Here is a 19740-nt window from a genome sequence, read left to right on the forward strand (position 1 = left end):
AAGTGGTTTGAAGCCGGCCTTAGCAGGCCCGGCCACCTCTGGGGGGGGGCATGTTCTTACCCTTGAAAGATCTAGAGGAGGCCCTGGGAATAGGTACCTTGTCCCCTTTCCGTTATCTCCAACTCAAGGGGTTCTCACAGAACCATCATGGGGGGATACCCTTAGGAGGGACCTCACAGACTTTGAGAGACTTCTCCTCTCCGCCAGAGGCTCTAAGGGGACAATATCACGCCTCTACAAACTCTTCTTGTTCTCCGTCCCAAGGGACCCACCCCCGGCACGTACACAATGGGAGAGGGACCTGGGAGAGGAGATCGATGACGAAAGGTGGAGGGCGATGTGCAGGCGGGCTAACAGATCCACGGCCTCCCTCCAATATCGCCACCAGGCCCTAAAAGTCCTGCATCGCTGGCATTACCCCCCACAGAGAATTGCCAGAATGAGGCTGGGATATAACCCACATTGCTGGAAATGCAAGACAGCGAGGGGGGACTATATTCATATGGGGTGGGGATGCCCCATGGTCCAAAAGTACTGGGGTGAGGTGTTAAGGTGGATCAAAGGGGTTGATGGGATTGAACGACCCGCCTGCCCTTGGCTTCTCCTCTTTGGAATTGACTCCGGAGAGGGGCAGGAAGACATCCAAGATCACATGCTACAGATCATGTTGGTGGCGACCAGGTGCTGTCTGGCACAGAAGTGGAAAAACCCCGGAATGCCGGGGGGAAAAGCATGGGTCACCAAAGTACGCGCCATCTACGACATGGAATTCCTCACACACCTACTTGATGAGGCTAAATCAAATATCGAAGAGACATGGCTGCCCTTCTTTGACAAATATGGTCGCCCCGCCTAAGGCGAGACATCATGGCCGGGGGCTCTTCCCCCAAAGGTGATGTGTTGCTACCCACCAACTCGATCGCGAAACTTTATGAAACCTGGCCCGAGACTTTGGCGTGCTCAATAACTCATTCCGACGGTACCGCTATGCTCCTTGAGAACCCGCTAAGCAAACACCAGACGCAAAATTGAAGTGGAGGTGGAAGGGGGGACAAACAGGGGGGAAGGTTGGGGGGGTGTAGTGTTATGATCGGACTCTTGTTATTACGTTCTTTAATATGTACTGTGATGTTATAACACATGGAAAAACCAATAAAATATGATTTTTTTTTTTTAAAAAGTCTCCAAGTTTGACTTGGTAAAGGGACTGACGGGGTGGGCAGGGCATGCAGAGGAGGTGCTGCATGGGGGCTTGACTGAAGCATGCCTATGCTGGTGCTGCTGGTCTATCTTTGCCTATGCTGGTGCTGCTGGTCTATCTATGCCTATGCTGGTGCTGCTGGCCTATCTATGCCTATGCTGGTGCTGCTGGTCTATCTATGCCTATGCTGGTGCTGCTGGCCTATCTATGCCTATGCTGCTGGTCTATCTATGCTGTTTTTCAATAGGCTCTGGTCGAAACCCAGTATCGCGGGATGTCCCAAGAGTATGGAGGAAAGGGTACTATCAACTAAGAGTACCAGTGTCACTACTGGGAGTAACCTTTTAAAAATGCATTACCACTACTACTAAAGTGTCATAGTTAAACATTCTGAATAGTTACTAGATTTGTGTGATGATGCTCCCCTCAATTACCACTAAAACGTTGATCTCCACTCTTGTCCTCTCTCAGGTGTTTTGACTACTCTTTTAGTTTCATTCTTGGCCTTCCACTCTCCCCTCAACACAATTTGCAATTTTATAACTGACTCTCTACAACTTCACATGCTGCTCTCCTGCATTTGCCCACAACTTCACAAGTGGGTTAGCGCTCTATTTACCACAGATTCCTCTATAGACTACTCGTTCTAGTATTCAATTCCGGTCTCAGAATGGACCACTTTATCCAGCCAACTCCACCTCCCTTTACACTTCTCCATGCAACCTTCAATCTCAAGCCCTGCCCAGTCTGACACTTCCCCATCCCTCTTTGCTGTATCCTGCTTCTGCTTCTTCAGAACCACTGGAGTGCTCTACCCCCAGAAGTTAGAAACGTAGGCACTCTCTTTTACTTCGGAACTGCCCTCGACTGCCCCTGTATCCAGGGAAGGAGCAATATAATCCTGCAAAGAAGTCATCACTCTGGGGAATGCACCCACTTCCCTACCGGTGTTGCACACATGCATTGTTCAAATGGAAAAAACTATACACGATGTGATTAAAATCAGTATCAGTATAAAATGTACATTATTTTTGTGGTTGGTCTGCGATGCTCCCAACCTCTGTTTCCACGTGAATCTTTCCCCTTACCCCTCAGATCATCTCTCTTTAGATAGAGCAGAATGCAAACACAGGATGTTAGCAGTGGGATACACTGTAAAGCGGTGGGCAGGAAAGGTTTGGAATTTAAAAAAGCGTAAAAGGAAGGCATACACTTTTATTTTGCGCTCGAGCTCACTTGCGTGCCTTTCCATGTTTTAGGATGGGCAGAAAGCGAAGTATGCATTTCTGTCATGTTGACAGTTATGTTCCGTGGCAGGAGGGCGGGGAGGGAAGTGACGGTGGGAGGGAAGGGCCAGGTCAGTACGTGCCTGGAGTTGAAGAATAAAGACGTGTGTAAAGAGTGCTGCGGCTCCGTTTTATTCTTACTGTGCAGCGTGGTGCGCTAATCGAATCTAGGCTGCCCCTCACTCTAGGCAGCCTCTACAATTTCCACTTTGCATTCCTCCTCCGTCCTGGAAGAGCACCCCATTTTATGCCTACATGTAATTTTAAAGCAGGTGCAAAACCAATGGATCCCTATGGAACTGAGGTTGCATTTGCACCTGCTAAATAGCAAGCAGATTGCATTAGAGTGCTTTAATAAACTTTGCCTACAAAGCTACATTTGCAAGTGCACTTATGTGTTTGCAAAATGAAGCAAAAAAGTGGAGAACAAAGGCGATCCAGGGATGTTATTTAGGGGTCGCAGCTGCAACCTCTGGACCTCTCCCGTACTACCCCTGTGGTCTGCCTTGCTACCCCTAAAAAGAAAAAAAATATTTTTGACATTCTTTTTAAAAATGTAAGCTCCTGGGCTGTGGCCAGCGCCACGTGGCTCTTTGTTTCTGGAGTGGCTGGCTTTCTTGTTCAGGCCTCTTTAAAAAAAAACAGGGGGTTCCACAAGTGTAACACTTTGAGCAGTGAACCTAAATAAGAAATAATAGGAATAACAAATAATTTGTCTTTCTGGAATTCTGTAGACTAATTTCTAGACTCATTAAAAGTTTATTTCAGGCACACTTCAAGGGGTGAGTCACTGATTTAGTCTGTTCTTAAACACCTCAACTCAGAATTTCATCCTTCTGAGGTCGATAAATGAGTACCAACACAGGTTGGGTGATGTATGTATATTTGTTCTATATAAAGCGCTTACGCATAAGTGCTATAAAATAACCCATCATCATTTGGCCTTTGATTCACAGTAATCAGGTAATATGGGTATATACACACTGATATTAACGATACATAAGGTGATCCATTCTTGTATGAAATGTATATCACATCATAGTGATATCGTAACCATATTTCGAATGAATTGTGTCCTCTCACGTATTCCCCATCTTTAGATAGATATCCTCTACAACTTAGCTGCTTCGGAAAACAATTTCAATAGAGGGCGCTGCGCATCACTGCGGTTGACTCGATGTCCCTCGAGGGGCCTCCGTCTGAAGGTCGACGTCATCACTGATGCATATAGCACGCGCAGCGCCCGTTAGCTTCAGTTCTGTTTTTCAGCGATAGCTGACACTTCGAGAAATTACTGGGCTCTTTGGTTCCAGTGAAAAATGCTACATTTTCAAATAACAATGGCCTCGTATTCGACACCATCGACCCCGAAGACTGTGTTAAAAAATTCTATTATTGCGGCACTAAGATGTCTCTCACAGATCCTCATCAGGTGTGTCTGTGGTGTCTGGGCATGCAGCATGGAGCGGCAGACTCTGGGTCCTGCCAGTCTATGACTTGTAAGGCTTTGAAAGAGCAAAAAAGGGAAATTAGCTGAGGGTAGGCCCCCTACTAAATCCCCTCGACGACTGTCAAAAAAATCGCTTGTCCAACGAGTCGAGGGGCAACTCTCCTTGAAGGAAAAAATCCAAAAAGTGCTGTCGGTGCAGGAGTGGATCTCACCACTCTTCATCTTCTTCAATGAAAAGGCGACATAGATCACCTTCCACCTCTTCATCCGACTCATCTCCTGAAAGGAGAATTACATGCCCAACAAATTGGAACTCCTGCTGAGTGGGAGTCATTTAATAGGAAATGTTAAAAATGTTCGAGAAGGAGGCCCCACCCCCCTTGAAAGAGAAGGATAAAAGCCATGCTCCTGTCGCGCCTGCTAAAGCCTACAAGGAAAGGGCTAAGTCAAAATCCTGCATGATCTTGAGCCCGGGACTTATTCCAGAAACCCCACGAGAACCATTGAGGTCTCGACTCGACGAAAAGTCATCTAAGACTCTATTGAGTTGGGGTTTGAAACTCTTCGAGGGCTCAGTCAAAGCCAAAGTCGTCAAGGACATTGACACCATGTGCGTCTAAACTGTTGCGGCCATCAGTGTTGAAACCATTGACGCGACTGGTGACAAAACCTTCAAAGTCATCGGCGTCAAAGCCATCAATGTCTTTTCCCATCAAGTCTTCATTACCCTCTAAGGAGGGTGAAAAATCATACAAATCTTTATCTAGAAAGGATTTTTTCAAATCGTTGTCTTCTATTTATGTAGAACATGAGCCTTCAGATCCAGATACTCCTTTTGGTTTACAATTTGGTACACCTAACTTCCAGAGGCCTTTATCTCTGAGGAGTCAAGGGTAAAGGACTTGTACGAAAATCTTCAATATACGAGTGGCATTGGCACGTCACCTGAACTTGAATTCGGCAAACTCGGCCCGGAAGATGCCTCTTATAGGCAGCTTATGACTAAGGTAATAGACTTTTTAGGATGGGGCAGCCCCTCACTCCCATTCGAACAAGATGACCTGACGGGTATATAGGATAAAGGACCTTAGAAGGATCCTGTTCTTCTCTTCCATATTGCCCTACAAAATGGTAAAGGCAAACTCCCGAATCTAGTGCAGCGATGAATAAAAACCCTATCAAGAAATACAGACAGTCCAGTGGCGATTCTGAATATTTGTCAAAGCACCCTATGCCAGAGAAGCCTGGTGGTTCAGGCGGAAACTTCTACTTGTAAACAAGCGGCTTATCCAACCATTTCGCCAGACAGGGATGATACGCGCTTTGATGCTTGGGCTAGGAAAGTGTTTTATGCCGTGAGCATGGCTCTTAAGTCTGCAAATGCCACTTGCGCTTTAGCCAAATTTACGTTCACCTTGTGGAACTGTATAGCAATGGCGGATGAGCATATTCCCAAAAGGGTAGAAAGAGACGGCTTCCTGAATATTGTAAAAGACAGCCTCAGTAGAGCCATGGCAGCGAGCACCGTGATGTGCAGGTTTACATGGTTGAGGAAGTCTGGATTTGCACCGGACGTGCAATCTACACACCTCAACATGCCCTTTGAAGGCACTCAGCTGTTCACCAAAGCCTAGAGAAGCTGCACAACTCGAAGGCGGCAGCCAAATCACTCAGCACCGCTATCAAACAGCCACAGCCATCTCACCCCAGCAGATCATCTTGGAGGGGTAGGTCCGTTCGTTCTACTCCTAAGTTGGAAGAGTGAGAGGACTGGCTAGTCAAAGGGGCCAAAGAAGATCCCCTCGTGGTGGACAAGGGAGGGGTGCAAAGTCCACCCAAGCAACAGCTACCTTACCATCAGTGCTGCTTCAGCTGCCTCAAAACCTCTCTGAGCCCTTAGCACACAAGCCCCAGTGAGATGCAGACTCTCGCAGCATCTGCAAGAATGGCAGGGTATTACTTCAGATGCGTGGGAATTGGAAACAGTTGTCCAGGGTTATTGCCTCCCCTTTCTAAAAAGGCCTCAGGATCATCCCCCAGGGAGCCACTCATTCAAAGTTCCTGATCTGTTTCTTTTGCAGGAAATGTTGAGCCTGCTAGAGAAAGGTGCTATAGAACCAGTACGTGTGACGGAGAGGAAGACAGGGTGGTACTCTCTCTATTTCTTAATCCCCAAGAAGGACGGATGATTGAGACCGATCTTGGATTTAAGATGCTTGAAGAAATTCCTCAGGAAGGACAAGTTCAAGATGGTTACCCTTTCTCAGATCCTTCCTCTGCCCGAGGCTTTGCACCAAGTTGATGGTGGTAGCAAGTCTCAGGAGAGGGGAGATTTACGTCTACCCCTACCTCGATGATTGGCTGATCAGGGCTTGTCCTCCTGAACATGCCTGGAACATCTCAGCATGACCTGCCACTCTCTCCACAGACTGGGCTTCTGTCTCATTTTCAAGATGTCCCACATGATACTGTCTCAAAGGCTCCAAATCATCAGAGCAGTCCCGGATGTATCCTTGGGAAAAGCCTCACCACTCGAGGTGAGGGCTCAACACATCCTGAAGATGGTCTCTAAATTCCAGAGTGCCCAACGTCTTCTGGCCTTCGAATTATTGAGATTGCTCGGCCTCATGGCATCCTGCATTTTCCTGGTGCCAGAGGTTCGCCTGAGAATGAGATCCCTACAAAGGGCCCCCAGAACACTGTTGTCCCAGTTCTTGGGCAAGATGTCAGATCTGATCCAAGTTCTGAGCAGAGTCGCACAGGATCTCCTGTGGTGGACCTGCGAGAACAACATACTGAAAGGGGAACCTTTTTGGCAACCATGGCCGGAGATAATGGTAGTTACGGATGCCTCACTCGCTGGTTGAGGAGCCCATGCCAACGGTAAGCAGTCATTGGTCTCCATCGGAGTCCAAACTACACATCAACCTTTTGGAGCTCAGGGCAATCAGATTAGCGATGATGTATGTGGATAGAATATCCTGATAATGACGGACAACACAGTGGCCATGTACTACCTCAACATAAGAGGAGGTGTAGGGTCACTACCACTGTGCAGAGAGGCAATGCAGCTCTGGTTTTGGTCAATTCAAGCAGGAATCTCCTTGTCAGCAGTACACCTAGCTGGAGAGGAGAACATGGCAGTGGATGCACGAGTGGGAACTAGCTCAGGAAGTCCTTCAAGAGAGATTTTCCCTTTGGGGAACCCCTCAAGTAGATCTATTTGCAAACAGTGTCACCCAGAAGTGCGAATTGTTCTACTCCAGGGATTTTCTCCCAAGAATAGCTCTGGTGGACGTGTTCGTAGTGGACTGGGAGTTTCCACTCTTGTTTGCGTTTCCTCCAGTCCCTGTCATTCCTCATGTGATTAGGAGGTTGAGAACGTTTGGGAAATCCATGATCCTAATTGCTCTGGATTGAGCCATGAGGACGTAGTACCCAGACCTTCTGGACATATCTATCGGCCCTCCAATACTTCTTCCACAAAGAGAGGGCCTTCTTGCGAGAAGAGAGTCAGGTTCTCCATTCAGACGTCAAGACACTCAACCTTCACGCATGGTTTCTGAGAGGATGAGATATAAGGATTGGGACCTCACGGTTGACGTAATGGAGATTTTGCTTTCAGCCAGAAGGCCAGCAACTAAATCCTTGTATCGCTGCCGCTGGAATACCTTCTGTAACTGAATAAGCATCTAAAATTCATACTCCCTTCTTCAAAACTAACACTGCTTTGGGAGTTTATCTAAAAATGAGGAATACGTGGGAGGACACAATACATTCAAAGAACAAGTTACTTACCCCCTGGTAACTTTCTTTCGATTGGATGTTCCTCCCACGTATTCCTCATCGCCCCTCCCAACCTACCCCGCATTGGAATTTCAGTGCATTACACCTTACGCTCTTTCAAGGTATTATACTGGCTTCTACATAGTAATGCCGTTAATCATGCATGAGGGCGTTAAACCAGAACTGAAGCTAACTAGTGCTGCACATGCTATATGTACCAGTGATGGCGTCAGCCTCAGGACAGAGGCCCACGAGGGACATCTAGTCGACCACATTGACGCACAGTGCCCTGTACTGAGCAGCGAAGCTGGAGAGGATATCTATCTAAAGATGAGGAATACGTGGGTGGAATATCCAATCGAATGAACGTTACCAGGGGTAAGTAACTTGTTCTTTTCCTAGTGTACTTAGTAACAATGCTATGTGATGCCACTTCCTGTTTTATCAAGGGGTGAAGGGTCGTGTTCCATCGCTTCCTGTGATGTCACTTAAGGGTGGTGTCAAATGACATTACTTCCTGTGATGTAATCCATCAGAGGTCATGGGTCGTGTGATGTTACTTCTGCTACCACAGGCATTTTGGTGAAATGACGTCCCTGAGGCGATCTTGGTCTGTTTTACTCTTCACACTTACTCTGCGCTTTGATCCAAAAGCACGTAGGCCTTTCTTTGCCGATCCCCTGCATACAATTTGCACTTTGATCCTCTAAGTGTTCGACCAAGCTTGATAAACCTGGGGATGAAGCATGGCCTCAGGTTTCTGCAATTGGCAGAGGAAGTGAGAGGCCTATTGAGCTTGGCACTCTTTTTTTTTTTACACAATTTAGTGTATGAAATGGAAGACTGTCTATGTATTCTGTGATGCATGCCATTAGTTGAATTCCCCGTTTACACTCATGAGGCACAGTGTGCATGGTTTCCTACCACACAGGAACGTAACAGTGGTGCAGGAGAGATTATACTATTTTGTTTTTTTAAAACCTTTATTAATTGATTCATTATCGCTTTTTTCATTTGATACATAGGATCGTAACGTAGTCACCCAAGCGACAAAATTCGAATTGAACCAAGGAAATAAAAAGATATAGAGCCCACCATCAATTTGCATTTCTTCAGTCGCAATAAACGGTTGTTCTATTTGAAGAAAAATAAAATTCAAACAGAACCCTCCCTCCCCCGACAAACTGCAACCAAACCAAAGAACAACAAACAGTAAAGAACAAGTATGGTAAAAACGTCAGTTCCCTGAAGCGAGACAATTTATGTTCACAGTTCATGCATTGCACATTACGCCCGCCCGTACATTTATAAAATGGTGAAGCTCTTAAGCAGCCCCGGCTTATAAAAGGGTTGCTCCCAATCCTTGGTAAGTTCTCGAAAGGGGAACCACACCCTAATAAACCTCTGGTATGTCCCATTGGCTAACGTACACACATTTTCCATAGCCAAGATATTCTGGATCTTGACCCACCATCAAGCCGAAACCGGGCCCGCTACCTTTTTCCAGCCTTGGGCCAGTGTCAATAGGGCCGCTGTTAGTAGGTGTGTAATGGGCGTCACCATGGCCCCACTTGCGCCATAGAGATCCTCTGTTATTGCCCCCAGTAAAATCACCACTGGGGAGTCAGGCAGTTGCACCCCCGTGATCTCTTTGATATGCCCCAGTATTTCTTTCCAAAAAATGTTAGCTTTAGGGCAGGACGACCACATATTCCCAAGGTCACCCCCACCCCCGCAATTCCTCCAGCATAAAGGAGAGTATTGTGGGTTCATTTTATGTAGTCGGTGTGGGGTCAGGTACTATCTATAGCAAAGTTGTAAGCTGATTCCCTGATGGTCGTGCATTTCGATGCCTTGTGGGCCCTATTCCAGGTTTGCCCCCATTCATCCTCCGAAATGGCAATACGTAAGTCACCCTCCCATTAGTCCATATAAGGGAGCCTGTCTTCTGGTTGTGCCCTATCTAACAGGCTATAGAACCTTGAGATGCCCTTCGCCACAATCCCTTCTCGCATAGTCAGCTCTAGTCCCAATGGAGCTCTCATACCAGCCTCTTTCACCATTCTCTGCGAGAATGTTAGCTTTAGGGCAGGACCACCACATATTCCCAAGGTCACCCCTGCCCCCACAATTCCTCCAGCGTAAAGGAAAGTATTATGGGTTTATTTTATGTAGTTGTTGTGGGGTCAGGTACTATCTATAGCAAAGTATGTTAGCTGATTTCCTGATGGTCGTGCAATTCGATGCCTTGTGGACCCTATTCCAGATCTGCCCCCATTCATCCTCCGAAATGGCAATACGTAAGTCACCCTCCCATTGGTCCATATAAGGGGGCCTGTCTTCTGGTTGTGGCCTATCTAACAGGCAGTAGAGCCTTGAGATGCCCTTCGACACAATCCCTTCTCGCATAGTCAGCTCTAGTCGCAATGGAGCTCTCATACCCGCCTCTTTCACCATTCTCTGTGAGATCCATTGTCTTATTTGAACACTCGTGTATAGGCGCGTTATAAATGCCATATCATATCATATCATATACTTAAACCGTTCTCCCTTTCCCACTTGAAATTTATTTGTACATTCTTCAAAAAGCAGCGGGTTCCCATCGTGCAAAACGTCCATCAACCTTAAAGTCTCCCGGCCCCCCTAGCGCACCCATAAAGCATTACTCCACCTTGGGGTAATGTCCATATTGCAACCCATTGAGCTATAAGACCCTAGGCCAGTGGTTCATTTCTTCCATCATAATGCCCGATCCCACCACTGGAGGGTATTTTTAGTTGCCTCTAATAATGGGCCACCCGCTCCTCTAAAACCATGTCTGACGAATTGTAAGGTGCCCCGCGGAATGAGTGTGACTTCTTGTTCGATTTTGTACCAGCCCTTCTGTAATACCAACCCAGAACAGTTTAGCATGGGCGCCAGTTGAGGTGCCAATCCATAACGTTTCACCTCAGGAACTCCTAGCCTCACCATCAGCGATGACCAAAAGCTGATGCAGCACATTTTTATTAAGGATACTTTTAAAATAATTATTATTACGGAGTCAGGGGTCTAGTCCTGAGGGAGATTTATATTAACGTGTCAAGGCCGTTGTATTTTTGTGGTCATGCTTTGTTGTGATTTTAATCTTTGTTAATGGATGCAATGTCCAAATACATTATTTTATTGATTATGCAGAAGAAAGCAGGGGTCTGTGGCTCATCCTGGACCAAAGGGTCTTGTACCTGTGCATGCGCATCGACAAGTTCAAGATTGTCACCCTGGCCCAGATCCTTCAAGTCCTCAATCTACAGGACTCATTAGTGTCCCTGGATCTTTAGGATTCATACTTGCATGTGCCGATCTATCTCATGCACAGAAAGTATCTGAGGTTTGTGGTCCTGCCATTCAGTCTTTCATTCACTCAGAGTCTTCAACAATACTTCTAGCAGTGGGTGCGGCTCACCCAAACTTGCTCCCCTGACCAGGTATCTGTAACATATGTGCAGCTTGTTGCACTGTTTGTGTTTCTCCCTGAAGTTTAGGAAGTGCCAGGTTTTGCTGTCACAATCCTGCTGGTTTATTTGTGCAGTCCTGGACACTCACCTGAGTAGGGCTTATCCTCCCTAGGATCGAGTTGTGAACTGGATGGTTCATGCCCTCTAATGCCAGGAACTGGTTCTAGCCTTGGTCTTCCTGTACTTACTGGGTCTCGTGGCTTCCTGCATCCTTGTAGCACTAGAGGCTTGCCTGCACGTGCATAGAGGCTTCAGTGGCTTCTCCATTGCAAGGTCTGGCAATGTAGTCCATCTCAAGGTCTCAGTTTCAGGGACAGATGTCAGACCTCGTGTGGGTCTCGGACAATGTAGCTCAGCATCTCTCATGCAGGTTCCTGCAAGACAACTTGTGGAGAGGGGTGCTTCTTCAGAAGCCTTGGTCCCAACTGACGGTAATCAAAGATGCCTCTTTGAAGGGCTTGGATGCTCATATGCTAGATCTTATAATTATTAGAATTGGTTATTTATAACGTGCTTAATACCGAAGAGGTTTCTAAGTGCGGACCTGGGTTTCGAATCTGTTTTGCTCTGCGTCGTCTTGCTTCCAAGAAGAGCGCATTGCCACTGAGCTATGCTACCCATGTCATCTGACAGCGAGCGGACTATGGTCTCCCACAGAGACTCAGGAACACATCAATTTGCAGGAATTGAGGGCGATCAAGCTGGCCCTAGTTGCCTTTGCTTCTGTGCAAGGCTAGTGGGTGCTCGTCTTGATGGACAACACAGTGGCCATGCGTTACCTCAACAAGAGAGATGGCGTGGGGGCCTTGATTCTGTTCAGAAAAGCAATGCAACTGTGGTTCTGGGCTCTGGAGAATGATGTGTCACTGGCTGCAACACATATAACCACGACAGATAATATCATAGTGGACACCTTGAGCAGACAGACTTCAGCTGCCTATGAGTGGAAGCTCTGCTAGGAAGTTCTGGAGGAGACCTTTTCTGTAAGGGCGACTCCTCAATTGAACCGATTTGCCTTCAGTATTAACAAGAAGTGTGAGTTATTCTGATCCAGGGAATGTCCTCATCATGAGGTTCTGGGGGACGCACTGACGGTCAAGTGGAACTTCCTTCTCCTCTATGAGTTCCTGCCAATCTCTGGCATTCTCTTTGTTCTTAGGAGACAGCGCTTGTGTGAGTCTACATTGATTTTGATTGCTTCCAACTGGGCCTAGAGAATGTTGTAGCTGTAGCTTCTGGACAGGTCCATCTGCCCTCCCTGGTCCATTCCGACGAGGGTGGATCTGCTCTCACAGTCAGAGGGGCAGGTCCTCAAACTAAACCTATGCACCCTGTTCCTTCGTGCTTAACTGCTGAAGGGGCTGAAATTCAAAGAGTGAGATTTGTCTGATTACGCCCTGCATTTGCTCCTTTCAGCTCGCAGGCCTGCCACTAAGTCCATTTATGCCCTCATTTGGCGTGGGTTCTTCTCTTTTTGCCGAGAGAAGGATCTGGACCCTTTCACCTGTCATATATTCTCTGTTTTAGATCTTCTGCTTACTTTGGCCCGGACTGGCCTACAGATTGGGACTGTAAAGGGGTACCTGCTCGCTATCTCAGTTTTTAAAATGACCTCCGAGCAAGGCTCTTTCTTCATAATACCCACACTTTTTGCAGAGATTGGGCAATCCGTTTCCCCCACACCAGTTTGTTCTAGTGTGGGACTTGATTTGAGTGTTGACATTTCTTGTCAGTGCTCCTTTTTAGCCCCAACATTCATGTTCTTTTAGACTGCTCACCCTTAATGTTATTTTCCTGGTCACCATCACTTCTGTGAGATGGATGAGTGCGCTCCAGGCATCACCTGTTGAACCCCCCTATTTGTTTTTTCCGAAGAGATGGTGACGTTGAGAGTGACGATCACAAAGACCTGTTTGTCGGCAAGCTAGGGTGTGTCAGGAACTGCATTCACAAAATAAAGTTAAAGCAGTCCCAGTTAAGTACAGAATTCACCCTGTCACCACAACGACCAGAGAGCCACTCCGAGAACTTATCAGATGACAACACCATAGAGCCCATCAAAGCCTCGGAATGGCGGAGACCAGTGGTCCTTATAAAGAAACCTCAGTCCAACAAGCTCTTCATAGACTTACGCAGTTTAAATCAGTAAATTATCACAGGATACAAAAAAAAAAAATATCACAGACAATTTCCTGTTAGCCAGCATATCCAGTAATGATGCTAAGAGAAGAAGCATATTCACCAAACTGGACATGCGTGCCATGGGCTTTCACAGCTGAAGCAGTCAGTCCCTACACAGTACCTCATCACTGCCGCTGCCCGTGTCCAGCGCCGATGAAGTCCCACTAAAAGATGTCAACGTGGGGAAGATGGGGGGATAACGGTGGAGAAACCCAATGCCGGGATTAAGAACGCACTGCCCCGCCCTGCTCTACAAAGGTGGCCAAGGCGCTGTGCACCCAGGACTAGGTTGGACACAAAACCATCCCACTATGCAGTCATTTATAGTAAAATACAAAGGAATACACTATAAGAATACGAATACAGAGCAGAAACAAAGTAGCAATTATCTTATTGCAGGCAGCAAAGAAAGAGGATAGAATGGGTGGTTCTTAAATGCAGAGAAGGGACATAGTTGAGTTGGACTGTTTTTTGGGTATTTTATCCATAGGTTGTTGGGAAATGTACATTTTTAAAAAATAATATATGTTTGCTGCTAGTAGAAATAATAGAAAGTATAATTAAAGGAATCCTCTGAACTTGACCTGTAATTACTCAAACGGCCATTCACTTACTCAGCCTCCCTCTTGACACTCAAGAAAAATTATAATAGTAAAATGCTGAGTAACAAACACTTTTAGTCTGCACGTCCTACGTCACGATAGTGAAAACTAAGTCAGAGGATTCTCATAGTTTAAATTAATATTACACACTGTGTTGTGACCTGTTTTCTAATCTAACACGATTGACATCACTTGCAGGCAATAATGGTTGTCAACTGACTATTTAAAACCCGTAAGGTGCTATAACTGGGAACAACAGCAATAAGTGAAAGTTTCATTATGCACACTCTATGTAATTCGCTACTACACCTAATGCAGTTGTCATATATGCTTTGTCTTAGTCCTGCTGTAAAGCATACGAATACCTGGGTTTCATCATGGAAAAGGAACAGTCGTATCAAGATGCTTCAGCTAACTATGAACTGGCCTGGAAATACAGTAACCGGTCAAACCCAACAATTGGTGAGTCAGAAACATTAATATTTCATAGATAATTTAATTTTTTCAGAGGTTTATTACAATGGAGACAATTTTTGACAGACATCTGTTAAACATATAGTACATGGATATTGGCACCCTAATCACCCATTCCAAATAATAAATATTCATTCTTCTTGACATTACTGTAACGCTTACATTTGTTTTGGAGGGTTCTGCGTTTTGGGTCATGTGTGGCATGGTTCTATGTATTCTGAAAGACTTTTTTTTTTACAGTCTTCATTTTGGTTGTTCACTTTTGGTCTCCCTGCCTCCCACCCTTGTACTTCCCTACCCCACCTGCACATATACATATACACCCATTCGAAAAGGGCACAATCAAAATGAATACTTTCAAAGGAAAGTCTTTAAAGTGATCTTCTAACTAATGCTCTGCAGCGGAACTACCTCCAGCAGTAATTCCTCCAATAATCAGAGGAATTAGTGCCGGGGCTAATTCCGCCAACAGACTCCTAAAAAAAAAAATTAAAAAAAAGAAAGAAATCCTCGTTACAAGACCAAAATCAGCGGACATACCTCCACAAACTGGAGGAAACTCTGCCAAAAACACAGCACAGTTACCTCTGCCAAAAAGGTGGAGGTAAATGCATACAGGTGTCACAAATGAAGGCACAGGTGCACCAGAACCATTCGAGAGGAGTATAAAAGGGCCACACCTACTTCAAACGCACATCCAAGCAACATGCAGCCACAAGCAGATGTCAATCATGGGCTCCATTACCTGCCACCCTAGATGCAGCTACAACAGCATGCTGGACCGCAGCAGGGAAGGAGGCAGGCACCACAAATGCGCAGGAGATGTATGCTCCGGAGGGCACCCACCTCCATGGACACTGACAGGCAGCCAATCAATGACCCTATACCGACTGGACCGTCCCACCATCACCGAACTGCTCACCCTGACACAGGCAGAACTGCAGAGTGCCATTGCTATCAGAACTGCCATCCCTCCATGCTAAAACTCGTGGCTGTGTCGCACTTCCATGGAATGGGTGGATACAAACACACAGTTGGGACACTGCATGGGATGTCACAGCCCACCTTCTCCAAGGTGCAGGACCAAGACTTGGATGCACCCAAGAGGCATGCCCATCTGCACATCTCCATGCACACCACCCACGTGTGGTACGTAAGCATTAGAAAATTGAAACAACTACAGGTCACATGATGCATGAACAGAAATGCACAGAACAGTCCAAGAAACATGACTGACCCACCCCAGGACACAGACTTGAACCATGTGACAACACAGGGCATTCTGCCATGCAATGCAGCACAACTTGTGCAGACGTAGGAACATTTAAATGCCTGCAGAAGAGGACCACAACCCCCGTAACTCAGATGAGGAAGACAATGAAGGTGTGAACAGGGCACCACAGGACACACGTGGGGACATGAGGGAAGGATGAATGGTCTGATAGGTCCTCATGGACAATTCTTATGACTTGGTACGCATGCGGCCCATACATGCATTGAATGCACAAGCCCCAAATTGTATTGAATTAAAACATACAAGATGATCTCGTTTAAACAGTGTTTATTTCTGTGAACAAGAAACCCACAGCCCCAACACCAACTCCCACCCCCCACCCAGCGCCCAACAACTCCCAACCCCAACACCAACTCCCACCCCCCACCCTCAGCCCCAACAACTCCCACACCCCAACTCCCACCCCCCCAACCCCAACAACAACTCACACCCCCCACCTGCCGGTCTCCAACACCAACACCCACCCCCAGCGCCAACAGCAACTCACATTACTGCTTCCTCTTTGTCCTTGGGATGGGAAGCATGAGACATGATGTGCTGCGAATGCTTGGGTGGTGTGCCTGCTGTTGACCCTTCATTAGGGGTAGCGGACATGGAACTCCCCTGAACACTGCCCCTGAGGTGTTCCATAGGTAGGATGATGGCTTGGGAGATGGTTTTGTTAGAGGCTGATAGATGTTCGGCCATCTCCCTCACCCTCTGGCTCACAAGGATTTGGCTGGCATTAGTGTTCGCTGTGCTCCTGCACAGTCGGCCCATGGCCCGGGACACCCGTCTTGCCGACCCCTGAATCACATCCCGCATTGCCTCTGACTGTGCTAATTGTTAATGAGCAATTGCATGCATCTTTGCCTGCCCCTGCTCAATGCAGTTCAGTTAGTCCCAGATGGCCTGTATTGAGGGGGCTGCAACAGGCCCTGGGGAATGTGCATGGCCATGTGGTACATCCCATGCTGGAGGATAGGTTAGATCATCTTGTTCATGTGAGGACCTGTCCTGTTGGTACACCAGTGCACGGCGGGATGAGTGTGGTGAAGGGATAGGCTGTGCAGGGGTGAGGACTCAGGTGAGAACTGACAGACAGGTGAATGGGCATGGACTGATGGTATGGGTGTTGACTCTGTGCTTCTGATGCAGCATCCATGGCATGTTGGTCATGCAGACTGTCGTCCACACTCATGCCCATGTGTGTGACTGAAGACTCCATAGCTGTGGTGGTTTGCCCTGTTGCCAATGTGTCTGCCTGCACATTTGCGGCCTGTTGAGGCCTTTTGCCTGTATCCATTGCTGCAGCAGATCTAGCTGTAGGTGTCACAATCGCAGGGTGCCTTTTTTTGGGTGGCATGCTGCTGCTCCATGCTCTATCCAGTCCAGTTGGGCTGGGGATACCTGATGGTGCTGGTGTGGTGGACAGTCCGGGCTGATCGGATGGCTCGTGGGTGTCCTGAGTGCCTGATGGGAGACATTCACATGTGCATGAAAACAATGGTTTAGTTGTAATGGCAAGTCAACATTCACTGTCACTTGTACGTTGCCCTCAAAGTGTATTGCACCGGCAGGGGGTGATGACTCATTTGACTAGCAGTGGTGCGGTACCAGGCGCAAAAACAAAGAGGTGATGGCTGGAAGGTTTAGACTGAATCTTAACCATTGGCGTTGCTCTGGGCAACCTTCCAGACCATCGTTCTTCACCTGCCAGGCCATTACAGAAGGGGAAAAACCATATGCAAATCAGGCTTGGCCCCACCCAAAACGGGCATTCCAGCCCAAACTGCTAGGTCACATCCCTTCTGAACAAGACCACAAGCATCCCCAAACATGTTTCGGCCTTGTTGGGCCTCATCAGTGAGGAGTAGCTTGGGTCTCTAGGCCCAGCAGGCACGGGACCCACGTCTGGGCATACCCGTTCCACTCGGGGCGACAAAGCAAAAACAAAGAGGTGATGGCTGGAATGTTTAGACTGAATCTTAACCACTGGCGTTGCTCTGGGCAACCTTCCAGACCATCGTTCTTCGCCTACCAACCCATTACAGAAGGGGAAAAACCCCAAAAGGGGTAGTCCAGCCCGAACTGCTAGGTCACATCCCTTCTGCACGAGACCACAAGCATCCCCAAACATGTTTCGGCCTTGCAGGCGCCCCATATGGCGTTTTTCCTCTGCTGACTTTTTTTCCGGTGTTGCAAACCGTATAGCTCCTCTGACTGGGCCACCACCTGCTCAGCCAGAAAAATGAGTTTGTTGTAGGTGAATTTGGGCTTCCTGAGCCTCATGTAGGGGACCCTGCTCTTCCCCTTTCCTCCTGACATGGTTTTGGTGTTTTTTGTGTTTGGATGGCACCTGAAATTCCGTCAATCCTGTACGGTGGTAACAGTAATTCTGCCAATATGTGGTGGAAATTCTGCCACTTCCATGCTTTTTTGGCGGTAATCCCGCTAGGCGGAATTACCGTTACCGCCACTGCTGTGTGTGTGTGCCTGCCATGTTGGAATACAGCGGTAATTCCGCTACATGACACAGCGTTAACGGTAACTCTGCAGCAGCAAAATTACTGCTGATTCCTGGGCCAACTTGTCATGAAGCCCTTCATCCAGGCTGACAAAGGAGTTACTAGGTCTCCCACAGAACTGACCTAAAGAAGGCAATGGTGGATTGGGGTACCTGGAGATCCACCATTTACTTCCTCTGGGGCCTTTTTCATGCAACAGGTGGAGGTTTTAGGGGCCCATTGTATTCCCAGTTCAATCTTCTAGCCTAAGTCGTGGGATTTCGTCACACACTGTCAACCTGCGGATGGACCGAATCAGATTGGAATAGATTTGTGTGACTCTTCCGGAAAAGATACGCTCCAGGGCAAGAGGACAACTTAATCTTCAATTTAACGAAGTCACTGAGCTTTCAGGAGTATACCCACATACATTTGAAATGAAATGACAGAACACCTATAATCCCAGGATATTGAATCCTTATGTACATTTTTAAAAATCCCAGACAAGACCAGACACTGCCATGCTATAAAGAAAGAAGCTATATTGGAGAGATCCAGAAAACCAAGACATCAGTTACCAGTACATCCTGAATGGAGACGCGTAGAACCTTTGAAGATTGTGATGTTTCGGTTGCGGCACAACTTTTCATTTCTTGTGATCTTGTATTAAAATTGCTAAAGCAGAACCATTGGAAAAAGCACTATTCAAAACAGTACAAGAACAAATGCCAGGTGGGTTCTGGGTCCTGCAAACATTGTATTACTACTAAATCAGGGGTCTTCAACATGCTTGGCCAAAAACATCAGCCAACCCTGAAGAACCTATTTCAGGTATTGAGGAATTGCATCACAAATCATACTGAAGGATGGATCCTGTAACACAGTCTCATCTCTATGTCTTGCAGATGGGGAGAGAGGGACCCTGTGGGCCTGCTCAGTGATACCAACCCCAGAGGTGGTGTACAGAGGAGCCCCCCACAGGGGCACGCCCCCATTTTCTACCTCTGTTGTCATGCTGCCAGTATACCCCATACCATATGTCTGACCTGTATTCAGACAAAGACATACTTCACCGGTGAGCGCCAATCACAATTTCCACTCGGGAAAATGAAGAAGTTGAAGAGGGGAAAGACCTGTACACAAGCACAGCCTGCTAGGAAGACTGGGATTGGGAACTCCTCTGCCGATCACAGACTCAGGAAGGGCAGCAGGAAGTGTGAACGTCCACAAGTGGTGGACTAGGCAGGGTCATACACAAGGTGAAGGCCAGGAACTATGTCAGAATCTGGTGACTGCCATTACAAGGCCAACTGATTCCAAGATGACAACCCCAGAATGTATATCCTCAATGCACAGAGTCGCAGGTCATGCACTGATACTCTGATTTTAGTGACCGCACATCTGTTGGGGGTGGTGCCTAAAATGAATGTTGGATCTGGAGATGGGGAAAGACCTGGAGAGTGGCAAAAGAAGAGCTGATGAG

At 47.1% G+C, this 19740-nt stretch overlaps 1 protein-coding gene across 2 annotated transcripts in view; it reads left to right on the forward strand.

Moving 5' to 3' along the window:
• Positions 1 to 19740, forward strand: part of TTC21A (tetratricopeptide repeat domain 21A) — a 1029691-nt gene that overhangs the window by 951217 nt on the left and 58734 nt on the right. For both annotated transcript variants that reach the window (XM_069647746.1, XM_069647747.1), the window contains exon 27: positions 14345 to 14465. In XM_069647746.1, the coding sequence (XP_069503847.1) occupies positions 14345 to 14465 (121 nt within the window). The remainder of the gene's footprint in view (positions 1 to 14344; positions 14466 to 19740) is intronic.

This window comes from Ambystoma mexicanum, chromosome 2q (genome assembly GCF_040938575.1).
Source record: "Ambystoma mexicanum isolate Mex_15411 chromosome 2q, UKY_AmexF1_1, whole genome shotgun sequence".
NCBI classification, from domain to species: Eukaryota; Metazoa; Chordata; class Amphibia; order Caudata; family Ambystomatidae; genus Ambystoma; species Ambystoma mexicanum.